This window comes from Lonchura striata, chromosome 14, assembly GCF_050655825.1.
Source record: "Lonchura striata isolate lonStrDom1 chromosome 14, ASM5065582v1, whole genome shotgun sequence".
In the NCBI taxonomy this organism is placed as follows: domain Eukaryota; kingdom Metazoa; phylum Chordata; class Aves; order Passeriformes; family Estrildidae; genus Lonchura; species Lonchura striata.
Window position 1 is genome coordinate 700252 of NC_140716.1, and position 17840 is coordinate 718091.

General features: G+C 51.6%; 1 protein-coding gene across 8 annotated transcripts in view; it reads right to left on the reverse strand.

The window, feature by feature from the left end:
• Nucleotides 1–1532: 1532 nt before the first annotated feature.
• USP31 (ubiquitin specific peptidase 31) overlaps nucleotides 1533–17840 on the reverse strand; it is a 30709-nt gene continuing 14401 nt past the window's right edge. Inside the window, exons 6-18 of one of the 8 annotated variants that reach the window (XR_014958487.1) lie at nucleotides 17671–17815; nucleotides 16724–16907; nucleotides 16104–16215; nucleotides 15795–15889; nucleotides 15200–15277; nucleotides 14881–15010; nucleotides 13498–13617; nucleotides 13116–13341; nucleotides 12583–12741; nucleotides 11548–11700; nucleotides 9024–10579; nucleotides 2834–2892; nucleotides 1533–2471 (exon numbers count right to left, since the gene is read on the reverse strand). Coding sequence is in view for 3 of the 8 variants with exons in the window: in XM_085591938.1 (XP_085448064.1) it covers nucleotides 9039–10579; nucleotides 11548–11700; nucleotides 12583–12741; nucleotides 13116–13341; nucleotides 13498–13617; nucleotides 14881–15010; nucleotides 15200–15277; nucleotides 15795–15889; nucleotides 16104–16215; nucleotides 16724–16907; nucleotides 17671–17815 (2943 nt within the window). In the remaining 5 variants the exon portion in view is untranslated. Of the gene's footprint in view, nucleotides 2893–3106; nucleotides 10580–11547; nucleotides 11701–12582; nucleotides 12742–13115; nucleotides 13342–13497; nucleotides 13618–14880; nucleotides 15011–15199; nucleotides 15278–15794; nucleotides 15890–16103; nucleotides 16216–16723; nucleotides 16908–17670; nucleotides 17816–17840 lie in introns of those variants that run through there. The other 7 variants (XR_014958486.1, XR_014958485.1, XR_014958484.1 and 4 more) reach the window with 7 other exon arrangements.

Below are 17840 nucleotides of genomic sequence, written 5' to 3' on the forward strand. Positions count from 1 at the left end.
CGGGCTGGGAGCAGCGGGATGCTCAGGAGCTCCTGCTGAGGCTGGGGCTGGGCTGGGAGTGCCAGGTGCCTCCTTATCCCAGGAACCTGCTCCCAAGGACCCTACACCCCCAGAGCTGCAGGAACAGCCCAGCGGGATAAAGGCCCACAGCTCTGGGAATTCACAACCAGCCTCGATCCGCACAGCCACCGGCATCCATCACCAGGGGGCTGGGGGAGCTGAGCAAGGCCGTCAAAGAGCTGGGGAGGTGCCCAGCACCAGAGTCCTCCACTCCCAGTGGCCTCCTGCCACTGCAGCCCCAGCCCAGCCTGCTGCCCTCCAGCTCCTGCCACAGCAGGGAGACCAAGCTCCAGGCAGGAGGGGACACATTACGGTCCCAGGACCTGTGGGGCCAGGGGACCCCAGTCAGACCCTCAAACCACTGTGTGAAGGGGCACAGGAGGCCAGAAAGGAGACCCCCACATCTTCAAAAGCCCCTCAGGCCTCCCCTGCCCACAAGGTAGGCCAGTCCAAGGGGCTTCTAATGGTCCCTTTTCCCCAACAGCCCGTTCCCCTGACCTGGGGACCCACTGTAAAATGGTAAATCCACCTTGGAATCAGCCAGAGGCTGATACTGCCATTTCTTATTAAAAGCTGGGTTTTTGCTCTACGATGAACTAGTTTTATGTTCCCATAAATTGCCAACAGTTAGCCAGATCCCCACAGAGCCAGGATCGATACCTGGCCGAGGGGAAAAAGTGCTGAGGAAGGAAAAGCAATACCCCAATTAGAGCAAAATTTAAGAGTGCAGGGGTAGGGTGACAGTGCCTAATGTGTTACAATTTATTGACAGCCTCCCAAAGCTTGGGTTTTGTTCTGGCCCTCAGAGGCAGGCAGGGGTCCCGCCAGGCAGCAGCAGCAGGAGTCGCACAGCCACTCTATTCACCCTCAGTCCTGACTGGCACAACCACTGACCATTGCTGTGTGGTTTGGCATGTCCAGCCACACACAGGGTGTTCTTGGCTCCCGGATTCATCCAGCAGCAGGGGAGCTCTGCTGGTGCCCCCTGAGCTGGCAGCAGCCACCCTACAGCCCACGGGACAGGTGACAGACCAGGCTCTGGGGACACAGGGACCAAGGGAACACCCGGCCCTTCCCCACCGGTGCTCCTCAGGGCCACCCCCCTCCCCAGGGTGTCAGAAACCTGAGCCCAGCTCTGCAGTAGTCTAATCCCAGTTAAACACAGCATAATCCCAGCCCGGGAGGGGCATCTGGGAACCCCAGCCCTGGGCTCCCCTCCCGAGCCCACGCTAGGAAGGGGTCCTGCCCTGCCTGCCCCATGCCCCAGGTGCTGGCCACGGACCCTCAGAAGTGGGAGGCAGGAGCACCGATCACTCGCAGATCAAAGCTCTCAGGTGTTTTGCACGGACCTCGCACCCCGCTCCCAGGCAGGCTGGAGCACGGCAGTGGGCTCTCTGTTAAATCCTGTGGCCAGAAAAACCCAGCTGGATTGGAGAAATGTTGGCAAATATAATAAACACAAGTACATTAACTCTAATTCTGCGAAGCCTTCGGCTATATTAATCTCTCTTTAATGTAATCACCTATAAATAAATGATAACCCCATGATTTAATATGACATCTGCCATCCCCATTTCTACACAAGCTGTGAAGCAGTGCCTCTGGTACACGGTAGGGGTGGGACTCTGTGCATGACCAGCCAGGGCAGCAAGCAGCGCCCGGGGGCTCAGCTCCAGCTCACCATCCCCAGCAGGATGGATGGGAACACAGACCAAGGCTCCATGGCAGGGGCCAGGCATCCCCCAAGGCCCCGGGACCCATGTGGGCAAGGGGTGATGTAGCACAGCTGCTGACAAACACACCATCAGCATTTCTACAACCACCGCCAGGCGGGGGGAGACCAGGACAACCCATCTAGGGATTTGGGGAACAGGGGGGAGTCACTGACAACCTTCCCTTTGGTGAGTGCTGAAGGGCATGGGGCACACACTGACACCACTGCTCAGCTGTGCAACAGTCCCCTCCTGCAAAAACATGCACAGAGAAGGAGAGCGAAAAAGAACCCTTGAGAATCAAAAATTGTGTTGAAAGGTGTGTGAAGCCCAAGCCAGCCCCTGATGCACTGATCCGAGGGCTCACTGGAGCAGAGGATCCGAGTCCACAGCAGAAAGGGCTGCAGGATCGGGGGGAACACATCATCTTCCATCCTTCCTCTCAGAGACCCTGGATGGCCAAAGCCTTCTGTGCCTCGTTTGCCTCGAGACTGGGCAGCCAGAGCAGCTCTCCCAGCCCAGGGTGGGTCACTGCAAACAAGCCCCAAGGACAGAGGCTTTCAATTCAGCACCCAGGAGAGGCAGCAGCCTGTCCTCCTCCTGCCTTGCTCCATCCTCATCCTGGCTGGGCCGAGGCGGGTGGCAGCAGGAGCAGCCCATCCACGCTGTCCTCTGCGTCTGGAGCCACCGCTGCACACCCTGCTAAAGGAAAAACAGGCTTTCATTAGCACAAAGCTGGAGGAGCTTCAACCTCCAGTGCCTGGTGATGGCAGAAGGCCCTGAGGCCACCCTGGCCCTCAATACCTTTGGCCTGAGGGTCTCCTGGCCCCAAATGCCAGAGGACCTGGGTCCGTGTGTCCTTCCTGCCTGGAGCTTGGCCTCACTGCTGTGGGTGCCAGGGGACTGCTCTGGCACCAAGGAGCCCCTTCATGTGGGGGGCTGAGCCCCGACACGAGGCACGGGTGGGTGGGCAGGGAACACTGCCACTCTGCCTGAGCAGGTGCGAGCCCTGCACCGCCAAACCCCATCACGTCCCCCTGCCCGGCTCCCCCCAGACTCACCAGCAGGCTCGGGTGCAGGTCCCTCACCGCTCCCGAGCCCCGCAGCACCTGGGCTGACTCTGTGGAGAGAGAAGCATCAGGAAGAGCCCAGGGGAAGGAGGAGCCCGTGTCTCCCCTCCCCAGCACGCAGGCTGTGCCAAGCTGGCTCTGGGGTGGTTTCCCCAGAGGAGCCCTGGGGCACCCAGGGCCGTGCCCCCAGCCTGGGCCCGGAGCAGGGCAGGAACACGGCAAGGCGGAAGGCTGCAGCCTGGAAAAACGCTCACTCAGGCAGGATGCCTAGTAATAAATTTATTGTATTTTATTACATATTCCCCTTTTTGCACTTAATTCCAATTCCTCATATTCAAACTCTTCTTTCTGAAAGAAAATGATTTGTAACATAAAAATATAAATTCTGCATATTAAAAGTGCATACACCTCGAATAATAAAACATACAAATAAATAATAAAAGGCATTGACACAGTCTCATGCAGTTGTCCTCAAATAATTTAAAATTTATGGTACAATGTTCAACCCCAAGTAGACAGCCTGCTTTCCAATTACTGTACAGGTCAAAAACATTAAAATACAGAGGAGAATATCAAAGGTGTGGGAAAACCCCACGTCCCTGTACCAGGTACAGTGATGTGACATGCAGTTTGAGAACTGTAGATATTCCAGTGTAAAATCTGACATTGTGTCCAGAAGAGAAATTGCATTTGCAACAGGACTTAAAATTCAATTTTAACCAATGGTGAGGCACAGGTGGTGAGCAAATCTGTACAAACTCATACTTGGAAGGCCACAGGACAAAACAGAGCCACTGGTGGCCGGGATTCCCTGGTGTTACCCTACCCAAGGCAGTGCAGCACCTCCCAGGGGTTATTGCACTCACAAACAGCACACGAGCCTGCGGCCAGGCTGCAGGGCCCAGTGAGCCGGGACTGGTGGTTACACTTAGTTTTAATCTGTGTCTTTAAAAAAAACACTATTTGCAGATAAATTGAGTGCTATCACCTTTTAAAAAATAGAGTCCCTAAGCCTTTAGATCTAACACAGACATTGTACAAGCCTTCAGGTGCTTTTCTTTTACAAAACAAAGCTCTTAACAGTAACTGCTTTACGATGCTTTTGTTGAGAAAACCACGTAGGACTTTCATCTCACCACAGATTAAAACTAAATTTCAGTTCCCTCCACAGGTATCATTAGGTACTGCCAAATTCTTTTGGATTAGTAGGCATATAACAAAGATTTTAAAAAATCCAAACCAAACTAAAATGAAAAAAAAACACAACCAAACAACACCCAACAGTGAAATTATTTGGAATGTTGTTTCCACACCCTCTCCACGCCAGCTGACCAAGGGGAGGGTACCAAAGCAGGAGGAGGCCTGGGAGCTGCAGGAAGCCCAGGCCAGCTGCCCTGGCCACGCAGCACACACAGCTGCCCCAGGCACCTGCTGGCCAACAGGGCACGGCCCCAGCGCCAGCACCAGCGCCAGTACCACGGGCTCTGGAGCACAACAGGCAGCCAGGGCTGCCCAGGAGGGCAGGCACAGCCCCAGGAGCAGTGTGGGCAGCAGCAGGCCAGCAGGAACCGCTCCCCTGGCACGGACACTCACAGCAGCTGCGCCCCCCGCCCCTCCCCACAGCCCCTCGCAGTGCACACAGCTACACACAGAGCCCGAGCAGGCTGCCCTGCTAACAAAATAAAAACAACACAAAATAGAAACCAGCCTGTTCTCATTTCCCTGCTCCAATCCCTCTAACCTTACGTTACGCTCCAGCCCGGTCAGTAACGCAGAGTCCTGCAAAGGAAAGAGTCAAAGATGTGCAAAGGAAGCAGGGAGCCAGGGACATGCTCCTGCGTGCCAGCAGCAGCTGCACCTCGAGGCACAGCTCAGCCTCCAAGCACGGCCACGGCTGGGCTAGAGGCTTGCATAGTTAGTAGGGACATGCATCGGGGACGGCACGGCCATGCAAGCTGCCTCGCACCGAGGAAAATGGTTGGGCATGCTCAAGTTTCAGCTTCAGAAAGCAAAACCCCTGCAGCGACGGCGGATGAGGGCACTTGCAGTGCGAGAAGTGCAATTAAGCTGCTAGCTTTCTATCCTAAGCATCTTGTTTTTATTAATTTGTATTTGATAAGTGTGAAAGGGTTAACAATTTACACACCCAAAGTGAGACACAAGTTACAGAGAACTGCAGGCACCAAATTGTCTATCAAATGTGATTAATACAAATAAAAGGTGCCTCTTCAATACACGTCATTGAAAATGTGCTTATAACTCGAATACTACTAAACACTGTCCAAAAGACACAGCCCAAAAAGGGTAAAAAAAAGTCTCTAGGTGACTCCTGTGGGAATTGAGCACTGGAACGAAGGCGCTGCCCTCCTGCACCCAGAGGGCCAGTTCCAGGAGCAGGAGCAAGTGGCAGACTAGGGACGTGGGGTGAAATGCAAGTCACACGCTGGCACAGGTGACTCCAACCCGCAGCTGACTGGAAACACTGCCTGAATGCCTGCTTTGCCTTGGAGCTCCCCTGTCTGGGAGCAGGGACTCTGCTGGGCCTCCCCCTTCCCAGGCATTTCCCATCACCACGAGGCATACCTTAGCCTCCAAGACCTTGGCAGGAAGGTGCCAGACCCCGCCATGCCCCGCCAGGTTGGGCAGGACAGACCTGGCAGCAGCTGTTCCCATCACACTCAGATGCCCATGAGACTTCCAGGCCCTACATGCCACCACTCAGGGGAGGCAGAGGTCCCTGGGCAGCAGCAGCCTCTGGGAGATGGCAGAGCCCACCTCCCCCACAGCCATGAGTGCTTCGGATGGCCAACAGGACCTTTAAGACATGGCCATGTACATGCAGCTGCTCCAGAACAGCCTCAAGCCATTGCTGCTTGAAGGATCCATATGCAAAGCCACGGTGGTGTTGGCATCTAGGACTTGGCAGATCCCTCTCTGGAGTGTTCCCTGGTACCATGCCACATCCTGGCAGCTGGACAACACAATACCACGGACAGGAGCTCCTACACAGGAAAGGGACAAGAGAGAAGTCTGCTTTAAAGCAAGGAGAGAAGACTGATGATTCTTCCCCAGATCCCTTCAAGTAGGGCCTGTAATAACCTACATTCCATTTCAGAAACATTTATCCTACTTCATTGATGGAGTCATGACTGTAACAGCAACAAGGCTTTGATTAACACTCCCAGTGAATGGTGTTTCCCACACCCACACCCTTCAACCCTCGCCTGTGCAAGGAAGCTCATTTACTACTGTGTGGTGTGTGACACCATCACTGAGTGCCACACAAGATGTGTGACACCAACAGCAGAGATGTGGAGTGACAGAGTGGCTGTTCCCAAGGGCCCTGGCACAGGCACGGAGCAGGGACCCCACTCCCACAGGCTCATGCACACGCTTCCACATTCTGCCTGGAGTGTGTCCTATGTCCCACACGAACTCTGGTGCACCCTGGTAAGTCAAACCACTTTCCCTGAGGACATCCCAAGCCAAGTCCTCCTGAGCAGAAAAGCCACCAGAGAGGAGCAGCACCCCACCTGCTCAGAGATGGGGGTACTGTCAGTGCAGCCCCTCCTGCCTACTCACTCTCCTCTGCAGAGCAAGGAGCCTGTGCACAGAGCTGCTGCTCCAGAGGGACAGAGAAATCCAGTTTGGCTGCATAAAGAGAGCAGATAGTGCTGGAGCTGGCAGCAATCAGCATCAGGAATTATGGAGAATGTGCAGCAGAAGAGTGAGATTGGCATCTCATGGGATTGCAGCGGTTTAGTTACTTTTATCAGCTGCTGGAATACCAAGACCTCTATCTCCCTTCTACCCAAAGGAGAGCTCCAAAGACCATTGTCTTGCTACAGATACAAACACTGAACTGGTGTTCAGCTAAAACATGGGTTTGGACATGGCTTCAAATTCCCTTCAGTCAGGCATGTAGCACAGGAGCAAAACCACCTCAAAACCCACACACCATCTTCCAGTTTAAACTCCTTCTGTGAAGGATGACATGAAAAAAAAAAAGTCATTTGATAAAAATAACCTTTCACAAATGTCCATGGCAAAATGCACAGAAAGTAGTTCTGTCGATTAAAAAATCCCAAACCGAGTCAGTGTAAGCCACCGGAATTACATTCTTGCTAGAAGAGTTGTTACAAGAGAAGAGCCAAGACAGTGTAAGACCTTAATACAGATAAAACCTTAAACAAATACTTCAACATCAACATTTCAGGGAGTAATTTCAGTACTGCAATGTGAAGCAAGTCTTATCTGCTCTGCTGGATATAACAGAAAATAATCCAAGAATAATCCAAGTCATACATTTCAGAAGCAAGCACTGCAATCTTTGCTTCTTCTTGCTGCAATAAATGAGACTGAAACAATGCTTGGGCGAAGGAATGCACTGAGGGGACATGTTTGGGTTGCACACTCAGGGCACTACACCTGCAGGCTGTGGGCACTGCTGGAGCACGTCACGGGGATGCAGCAGGACATCACCAGGACACTGCAAGGGTTCTATGGCAGGTGGGCTCATCCCCACACACTGACCCAGCTCGATGGCACTCCCAGCTCAGCCCCACACACACGAGGAGCCAGCTACCCCCAGCCCTTCCCTCCCAAGCCTGCTGCAGGTGTGTGGTGAGCAGAAAACTGATCATAGAGCAGCAAGGTGCCCTGGGGACAAGGCTGCCTGCAGGGCAAACAGGCCCTCAGCAAGGGAGGTGGCAGAGGCCAGTTTGCTATTGATGGGACAGAGCACACATGTGCCTGGCCCCAAGCCATGCCCAGAAAAGCCCTGCACTGGACAGGCACAGACTTCACTCAGCAAAGAGCGTGCCAGCACATTGCCCAGTTTGTCACAATCTACATGACAGGCTGTGCACATAAAGAATATGCAGCACATCGATAAAATCTCATTGAATTTAAAAAAAGGATTACACCACATATATGTAAAAGGACTTAAGAAATCCACCTTAAGAGGAACCTTACAGAACTTGAGGAATGTCCCCTGTAAGAAGGGCATGTAAACGAAGACATCAGTAGATGTAGTGTTTTGACCCTAATGGAGGCTGTCCTCCAAACAAGAAGGGGAACCTTCCACTGAGGGACATGTGGCAGCCAGACCCATGGGGAGGGGACGAGCATGCCAGAGGGAAGAATGTACAGCACTCTCAAACAGAAAAACTGCCCCTCCAACCCACACAAAGGGGCCTGTCAAAGCATGCTCAGAGAAGGCAGGATGACACTTGATCTAAACATCACCCCTAGAGATAATGGAGGCTTAATTACACCACTGCGATAAGGGTCGGAGCACATTGGGAAATGCTTCCCAGGAGTTTGAAAGGGGCATCCTGACAGCATCATGGCCATCCAGGTTTGTGGACATAACTTTCCCATGGCACTGCTTCCACAGGACAAGCTGGCCAGCAGCTGCTGCCCAGGGATTTCTTCTGTTGTTTAGTAGAGCATTTCAGAAGAAAGTAGTGAAACAGGACAGGCTAGAGGTTGCCTTAGGTATGGACAAAGCAAAACTCTTCACAGACACAGCAACAAAAAACGCAGGTTACATTTCAAACTTCCTGCTGTTGGAATGCAAAAATGAAATCTATTACACAGACGTGCACAGAGACACACAGGTACCTTTCTGTCCGTCACTAATGCTAGTCCCTCCTATACTGGCTGAGTATATACCTGAGAAACAACATTAGTGTTGAAATATTGCCCTTTAGAAAGCTTGGAAATGGAGGGGAGCAGGGACAGAGAGTTGAGAGCAGAAAGAAGCGACAGTCTCTCCAGTTTCCTTCGCATCCTCCACAGCTCAGAACAAGGCCATACACCAGTGTGGACACAGCCCACTCAGAACAAGACCAAAGGAATATCAGTTCACAGCTCAACAAAGCACACCAGTGTCAGTACAACTGGGGGTCAGGTCCCAACCCTCAAATCTGAAGAAAGTTGTTGCACTTTCAACAGAGACTCCTGTACAAGTGCTATGGGACAGCTGCATTCGTGTTCAACAACGACTCCAGCTAGGCTACTTGCACCAGTGCTGGCTGCCTGTGGCTATTTGGTTTGATGGCAGAATCAAAGGCGCTTTAACAACTTGCAGTTAACTTCTCCTCAAAACATACATTAGGCACATGAACAAAAAACAAGAGCTCAGAATAAATTAGCTTCTCAGCAGAAGAAAAGACACCTGGATTGCAGCATTTCACTGAGGTTCCAGAGAAGGCCGTACAGACACCTGCATGCTGGAAGGTAATTTTTTCAGCGGCTTGTCAGCAGACTGCTTGCCACTGGAAGGAGGAGACTGGACTCCGGGATCTAGCTGGGAAGACTTGGACTTGCGACTGGATAGCAGAGAATGTTTGTTAGATGTGGCATCTTTTGAGACAAGTTTTTCTTTTGTAGTAATGTTGGCATTGGTTTGAGAGGCTGGTGGGGCACCACCTTTCTCTGGTTTGTCCTCCAGCACATTTTTACTGCCTGACTTGGAACTAACACTCCCTGTCTTTTTTGAAAGCATTGTTGTCTTCCCCAGGTCTGCCGACCTCCGCGTCTCCTTCTGCCTTAAGGCTGATTTAAAGAAAGACAGACCCTTCTCTTCCGACTTGCTGTCCCTCTTCAAGCCGGCCCGCGCCGCAGCGTTTGGGGAGCGCAGGTTGGCCATGGAGGAGCTGCGCACGTGCCTGCTGTCCACCGGCCTGCTGTCGCTCCGGGAGTGGCTGATCCGCGGGGAGCTCGTCCTGGAGCTGCTGGTAACGCTCGTCTTGTCCGAGCCCAGACTGACCTTGGAGCCCTCCCTGCTGAGGCTGCGCTCGGAAGTCCGGCTCTTCCCAGAGGAAGAGCCCTTAGTCAATGGGCCTGATGGGGTTTTCTTGGCAGCCGTGGAGGATGGAGAAGAACCTGACTTCTGCTTCTGTGCAGCTGAAGGGACAGATGCCTCCAGGGGCTTTGTGCTGTGGTCCTTCCTAGCTTGCGTGGGAGCAGGAGACCCGTGTCGCCCGCTGACCCTAGAGGAGTCTGTCTTACTTCTAGACCGAGAAGCTTTCTGGGAACTCTTCAGTGGAGGAGAAGAGCGAGAGACTTTAGTCTCTTGGGTAGCTAAGACTGTCCTTCCCTTCCTCAGACTTTTGTCTGGCTCAGAAGCTCCTTTGGAGCTGTGACCCTTCTTAGGGGTGTCGTGTGCCTTCTCCACAGCCAGCCCCGTCCCAGCTGGGGCTTTCGCCTCCTTCACTGGGGAGCTGTCCACAGAATCACTCTGGTCAACAAAGGCGATTTGATTGTTGTTATCAAAAGGGTCCAGAGCAGGGTGATTCCTGTCTGGCTGCACAGAGCTTTTACCATACCCATCTGAAAGGTCTGAGCTAGATGTCCTTACAACAGACTCTTCCCTGAACGCCCCTTCCATGACAGCCAGAGGGGCTCTGCGAGCTGTCCTGTGCTCTCGCCGACTGCTGTCACAGGGCTCCAAGTAGCTGCTAGAGAGATTCCTCAGGCTGCCAAAGCACGAGGTGGAAACTTTATCATCAGCAGCTTCCCCAATCTTCTCCAGAGTGGAAGCAGAGGTATGTACTGGGGAATCTCCAGAGAAGCGTGATGGGGAGTTGGAGCGGAACTGCAGTTTTGCAGAGAGTGACCACGAGGGCCTGACACCATTTTCACTCACTGCCAGTGGGCTGGTGACAGAGGATCTGGATGACAAGCTCTGACGTTGGACGCTCCTTACAAATGGTCGAGTTGAAAATCCTCCTGCAGAGAAAGCAAGTGACAGTCTTGGTGGGAAAGCCAAGGCTGCAGCTGGTTTACCCCACCCATCCACATTTCCCCACGAGAGCCAAGCAACCCACCCACACCATGCTATGTGTCTCTCCATGTAGGCTGCAGGTACAGCTTCTTGCACAAAAGCTGAATGAGGAATCCAACAACTGTTATTTGCTAGGGGTCACCCAGGAGTAGCTGTCTGAAGCCTCTAACTGATAACCCAGATTCTCCTCTCATCCTTGAAAAGCAGATCAAACACAAGGTTTGCATCTCAAAAGTCCTTGAAACTGGCAAGATCACCAACTAGGATTATGATTCTGTATTAAAGAATATTTCCTAGAGCATTCTGTGAAAGGCAAAGTAGGATTCCTACCTCTAGATCAAGTGATGTAACTGTATTTAGAAACACAAAATGTAAGTATTTTAGCAGTGTGACTTCCATGGCCAGACCTGACAGCTGTCACAGCACTGCTGCAGGGACATCTCCACACCAACTTCCAAATGCTCTGACTGACCCATGAAGCTCTGTGTTCTCAGAAGTTACAAGACAATGTGTGGAGGAACCAGGCAAAGCCAGGAACTGAACAGTAACTTGCATATATGAGTGAATTTGCATCTCCCTCCCTCCCTGGGACCATCCATAAGCACAGCAGCAAGCAATTAGTACCTGTGCCAAATTTGTCAGGACTGTCAGCCACCCCACAAAGGTGATGCAGTGAGACCCAGAGAGAACACAAGCACAAGAAGTTCCTGACTGAGAGATTTTGTTGATGGCATTTGCTTTCTTTGAAAGGCTCCTGTGACAGAAGCCCACCTGTGCTCCCACCGAGCCCGCTCTTGCCTCTCTCAGCTGCTGGAGTAACCGTTCCTTGCAACCACAGATTTTGCAGCTGGTTTAGTACAGATCTCACAACAGAGGGACAAGTGGCCCAGCGTGTCCCAGCAGCGATACGCACCGTCATCTTCGCTGCGTTCCCCGGTCAGCTCCACGGACTCCGAGAGCGAGGCCAGCGAGGTGCGGCGCGAGGAGGCGGCCGAGGCGACGCTGGGCTGCTTGCTGCCCGGGAGCCGGCTGACCCAGTGCTCGCACAGCGACGAGCTCGTGGAGCCTGCAGGGAGCCACAGCGTCAGCGTGAAGGCGGAGACCCGCCGGCCCAGCGGTCAGCACCGCTGCAGTGTGCCGGCCCAGCGGTCAGCACCGCTGCAGTGTGCCGGCCCAGCGGTCAGCACCGCTGCAGTGTGCCAGCCCAGCAATCAGCACCGCTGCAGTGTGCCAGCCCAGCAATCAGCACCGCTGCAGTGTGCCAGCCCAGCAATCAGCACCGCTGCAGTGTGCCAGCCCAGCGGTCAGCACCACTGCAGTGTGCCAGCCCAGCGGTCAGCACCGCTGCAGTGTGCCAGCCCATGCCCGAGCCCATCCTCGTGGCCCCAGCACCCAAACACTGCCACGGGAATGGGGCTTTACTCTAACGGAGCATTTATGGTCAGAAGAAGGAGACAGAATTGCACTGGTCCATGTATGCTGTGAATACCAGCACGAAGACACTGGCAACTTTTCAGCTGCCACTCAAACACCACAAAAATCTTTTTTTCCAGGGGGAGATCACCAAGCCTGCACCTGCCCACAGCTGACCCTGGATTCCAGCAACACATGCACTCACTATGGGTGCCTCCTTGGGACTGAGAGTGCTGCCACAGGGAAGGAGCGAGTCACGATTTGATGTCCTGGACAAGGGCAGCTCTGAGCAGTCACCTGTGAGGGCACAGAGGCTTCCCCATCTCCTCTGTCTCCCTGCCAAAACTGCCTTAGGAGAAGAGCTGGAAAATTCCCATGGCCTCTGACACACAGCCACAGACTCAGACAAGCCTTGCTGAGTTCCGGGACACAAAAGTGGGGGTTTAAGCAGAGCTGGGTGGAAAATTCTTCAGAAGGACAAACTACCCATGAAAAACAACTTAGAGCCACCCTGGACAATGCCAGCAGGGCTTACCTGCCACCGAGCTGTTGGCAGACCACGAGGGGATCGCTGTGCGTCGCTGGTAGAACAAGATATAAGCAGTCTGCTTGCAGACTTCACTCTCAGAAAGTTGCTGAACTTCACTGTCATCGAAGCAGTACCACTGGCCATCAACAGAATTCTTGCAATATGCTAAGGAATAATGCATTACTGTAAGACTCTCTCACTCCTACTGCTCTCAGGTTTGATGTATGACATTTAACATAAGGTTATCTGCTATGATGGACTCAGACTATGAGAGGAACAGATGTATTCTTGCATCATCTTCCAGTCTGACTGGCAAGATGGAAGCCTGAGGCTGCCAGAACACAAACAGCTTACATTTCAGGACTTTCTTTGTCCACCATTACCACTCAGAACAGATAATTAGGAGTGGCTCTATTCACTTCACCTTCCGTAACTTGTGACACTGCTTCCATCAGTGACTCCCTTTGTGACTCCATACAGAAACAGGACCAGCTTCTCCCTGAAAGGCCCCACCACAGACAGCACAGCAGGACACTTGCCTGTATAATGTCCACCTTGCATGGTGCCATGGTGGTTGCAGACAGCATACAGGTCATAGATGTAGTCCTCAGGATCTCTGCCGAGGCCGTAAGGTTTCCTCCAAGGTGACCAGTGCGATGGCAAGCTCCAGCTGCTCTGGCTGCGTTTCACAACGTGAGGAGTCATATCTAAGCCACTCAAGGGAAATTTAACCATGTTCTGAAGTTTCATCCTTCGGTCTCCTTCCTGTGTACAGAGAAGAGCATGAGCTGCAGAGGCCAAGGCCACCATGCCTGGGAAAACCCCAGGTGAGGAACACTCAGGGCAGAATGGCTGCTTCCAAGGAGGGGAGTCTACTCACAGCACTCAGCAGTCCTCCAGCAACACTACAGGCATCCTTACCTGCCTAAACCTTTTGAGATGTATGATGAGAACATCAGGTAAGGTCCAGAGGCTCAGTGTGATGCTACCCTGCTGCAGCTGCTTACAGTGTGGGCATCGCCATGCATCATCTGGGGCAAGCTACAAGGAATAGGCAGGAGGGCGTATTGGTTTTCAAATTCCAAAGCAGCTTGCACCACACCACTGTTCCTCTGCTGTTCCAAGCACAGTGCAGACACTGACCCCTCTGCCTCATCTCCCTCCAGCATTTATAAAGCTCACTGGAGATGCAGGGTTCCCAGTGATGCTTTTCAAAGTGACAAGTAGATACGTATGCCTCATTCAGGAGGCACTTCCTGCTGCAAGGCAGAATTCAGCCAGTGCTGCTGTGCAGAGGCCCTTTTTGCACCTTATAAACGCCAATGCCTTGGAAGTGGAGAAGAAAGAAAAGGAAAAACCAAGGCAAAAACCAGGCAGGCTTGGCAGCCTGAAAAGTATTCTCACAAGAAAATCAGCAGTAGAAAAAAAAAAAGCAGGGATAAAAAAGCAGAAAAAAAATCAGAACAGAAAGAAGAAAGGTGTACTTTGGATGTTCCTCTGACACTTCACTGCCCTCTGGGAACCCTCTTCTTCCTCTGTAGTCCCAACAGCACAGAGTTACATACTGAAGACTCTCCCTGCCCCCAAGCCTCCCTCCACAGTCCAATACTTAGAGAACTCAGCAGCCACAGAGATTTAAGCTGTCAAACAACTCCTCCCCCACCTGTGAAAGAGAGAGGCTCCCAAATTATTACAGCTCAGTCCTGGGTCCAAAGACTACCTCCAGACGAGCCCTTTGTACAGCAGATTAGAGACTACCGAAGGAATTCAGATGGCTTCCATGTGCCAGGCAAGGGCCAGGTGAGAGCCCTCTCTACCTGCCTGGGGCACACCATCACTCCTGTCTCTTCAGCCTCACACAGCGAGCAGAGCCGGAGCAGGGGAGCAGCCACGTCCTGCAGAACTGTGCTGCTGTTTGAGAGGTCCCACTCAGTAGTGCCTGCCAGGGCCCACCAGCCCTGCTCAAGCCTGGGAGCACACAATTACTCCAGAACACTCCCATGAAGCCACATTTTCCTAACCCTTTATAATATTTACAATATTTCACAGAAGGAAATTACCAAAGAGAGAACTAAGTTCTTGTATCAACATTTGGGCAGCAAAGAACCCAACAGCAGGACCTCCCACAACCTTCTCACTGCAGAGGAGCTCTGCTAACAGCACAGATAACTAATCTTGTGTTACAAATCTATTCTCCTGTCACAAGGAATCAATGAAGATTGAAGCACAAGCAGAAAAGAGCTGCCTGGAGTGAGGGAGTTCCTGCAGCATGTGAACAAGCCAGAGTACACAGTCTGTATCTACCTGTTCCTCTTTGGTGTACAGTTGGAAACACTGAGATAAAGTGCAGATCTGAGGTTGATGATGAAGCTCTCTCTGCTGGCGGACGCTTTCAGAGTCTGGAATATATTCCTCTTCTGTATTCACAAACAAGCTGCATCAGGGAGACACCACATTTACCAGCACATCCCCTTGCTCCCCAGGCTGTCCCTGCAGACAGGGGCTGGGCACACGTGGACTTTGAGTGGTCTCATGTTTGCTGAAGGATGCACAGTTCACACAAGCAAGCTGCAAGCAGCAATTGTGAGGTGAACACAGTTTAAAGTTTTTGCTCCATACTTACTAATCTTTAGTTTCTTTGTCCCATTCTACCACTAACTTCACATGAGCAGTTCCCCCCTGTCCGCATGACTTCAATGCCCTGCAGGGAGGAGCAGAAATAAGTCAGACCATCTTTCAATCCAAAGTCTACATCATCTACATGCATGTAATTTCACTCCACAAGCTCTTCACCCTTCCTTCACTCCCCAGCTGAGGTTTGCAAAGGAGCAAAAGGAATTCATGCAGCAAAACACTTGGCAAAGCTGGTAAATGCTTTCACCCAAGTATGTGAGTTCTGTCAGGCAACATACACTTGCTACAGAACAGGCATTTACCAACATTTCAAAGAATAACAGGCACAAGAAAAAAATTTAAATAGTGAGAGTAATATTTTCATTCTGTTCTCCATTTCCAGGGCGGACAGACTCCAGATGGCATGACACACAACTGAGGTATTCTCACACAGCTTCCTAAGGATGCTCCCTCATTTCCCTGCTCCTCAGGCCTCTGCAGAGCATTCCACACATCCGTTCATTTCTGCATGGCAAACGCCGAGCTCCCAGCTAACACAGCTCTCTCCACTCTGGAAAGCACCCGGCACCCAAGGGCCAGCTCACCTTTCCACAGTTGGGTGGCAGAGGGGTCGCTCCTCCTGAGGTAGCAAGTATGTTATGCCCACAACACTGACCACTCGCAAGCTGAATGGGCAAACCTGCAAAAGAGAGAACAGAGACCACCTCAGCGGCTCCAACCCAACCTGCCCACCTGCCCACCAGCTGGGCAGTGAGGTCAGGCTTTACCCTAGAACACATTTGACACGACACAGCAAACGCAGGAGGTCTCAAATATGCCTGTGCTAATGAGCTGACAGAGGGCTGAGGTACAGCAATGGAACCTGTGCATCCAACAGCTCACATTTGCCTCACCTGCAAGCAGGCTGCAGGCCGCAGGAAATACTGCATCTTCTCCAGTATTTCCTTCTGCAGAATATCCCAAGCAATTGTTTTTTCCAAGTGCAACACAAAGGGCAAGCCAAACCTATGGGAAGGAGAAGCATTTGTGGAACAATTAAGATTATCCTGTTCAGCAATCAGAACCCTAAACTATATGAGAGAACTTTATGTGAAATTTTGTGAAGCATCAGAGGCTGAGGCAGTTCTCAGGCTCCAGCTGATATACAAATGCCTTTGGAATTGTTGTTTCTCACTTCTCACCCTCCTCCCATTTTCACTCCAATTAAAAATTACCACCCACAACAGGGCCTGGTCAAACATGCTGCTCTCAAACCAGACAAAGGTGGTGTATCCTCTCAACTGAGCTGCATTTGTTTCTTTACAGTAATGCAATACTTGAAGTTCACCAAAATTAGAAATATTTTGCTGCACCCATTAATGCTTTTTCATCAACATGTACTTTAGCACCTGATGTGAGCTAGGGATGCAAGCTGCTGCTCCTTCACCTGGAGCCTGTACTGCAGGAAAGTAAGATGCAGGTCAGTTTAGGAAGCAGCCAGAAGAGTAACTCCAACCACGCTGCTGCCAGTCACCTTTTGCTCTGCTGTCCAGTGCACGCTCTGTTACACACCAGCAAGACAATCTTGTCATTTGCTGCTAGTTTAGGACAGGACTGCTCCAGTTTTCCAGACTTCACTGTTCCTTGAGAGTAAGCTATTGTTCGGGAGTGCTCAGTGCCACATTTCAAGTTATTCAGGTTATTGTTCACATGTATTCCTGAAAAATTAGGAGAAAGGAAACATTTCATTATGTCATCTGCCTTTAGTGCCCTGATGCCCCCTTCAAGAAGCCCTCCTTGGGCTACAGAGGAGCAGGTCAGTATGGAATCAGAGCATTTTCATCACCTGGACAAAGGCTTCAAAGAGCAACTACCTTTCACAGTGACTGTTTCTTTAGAGAAGGACATTATATGCAAGTGCTCCCCATCTGATTTTTCACAGCAGGTTGTACAAGCACTCTCAGCTTTTACTGCCCGCAAGAAAAACTAAAGTGCCAAGAACACAACTTGCTACTTCCAATAATAAAATTTGCCTTTGATTACACTCCATCTGCCCAGGATACCATGATTACCTTTCACTGAGGGGACATGCAGAGGCTGAGGAATTTGAGCTTGGAAAGAGAAAGTGTTCGTTCATTCCTGAGACTGTTTATTCATCACTAGCAATCTGATTTTAAGTAACACAATTTCAGTGGCTTCATCTGGCCCCTAGCAGGCCTTTAAATTAAGCCTGACAAGAGATTTCACATTAAGCCAGCCTGGTCTGCAGCATCAGCCCTGAGAAGAGGCAGAAAGGAGTGTACAACACTGCCTGATAACCTCCCAGCTGACAACACTATTAAATCTTCTGGAATGAGCCTGGACAAAGTCAGAGCTGAAATCAATACACCAGAACATCAACAGCTTGTGGCACTCATTCTTTTCCCACACAAACCTCCCTCACTAGTCACCCGAGGTGGGCATTAAGAGTTATTGACTCACCTCTCTGACTGAGGATGCCCTCAGGCCTGAAGATCTCTGGGGTCTCAAAGGCAAAAATGCAGTCACTCTCGTGGATGGTGTCCAAGTCATCAGTGTCGCAGAAGGAGCGATGGAACCCATCATAGTACATCTCTGTCAGCACGATCTACAGGCAGGCAAACCAGAACCAT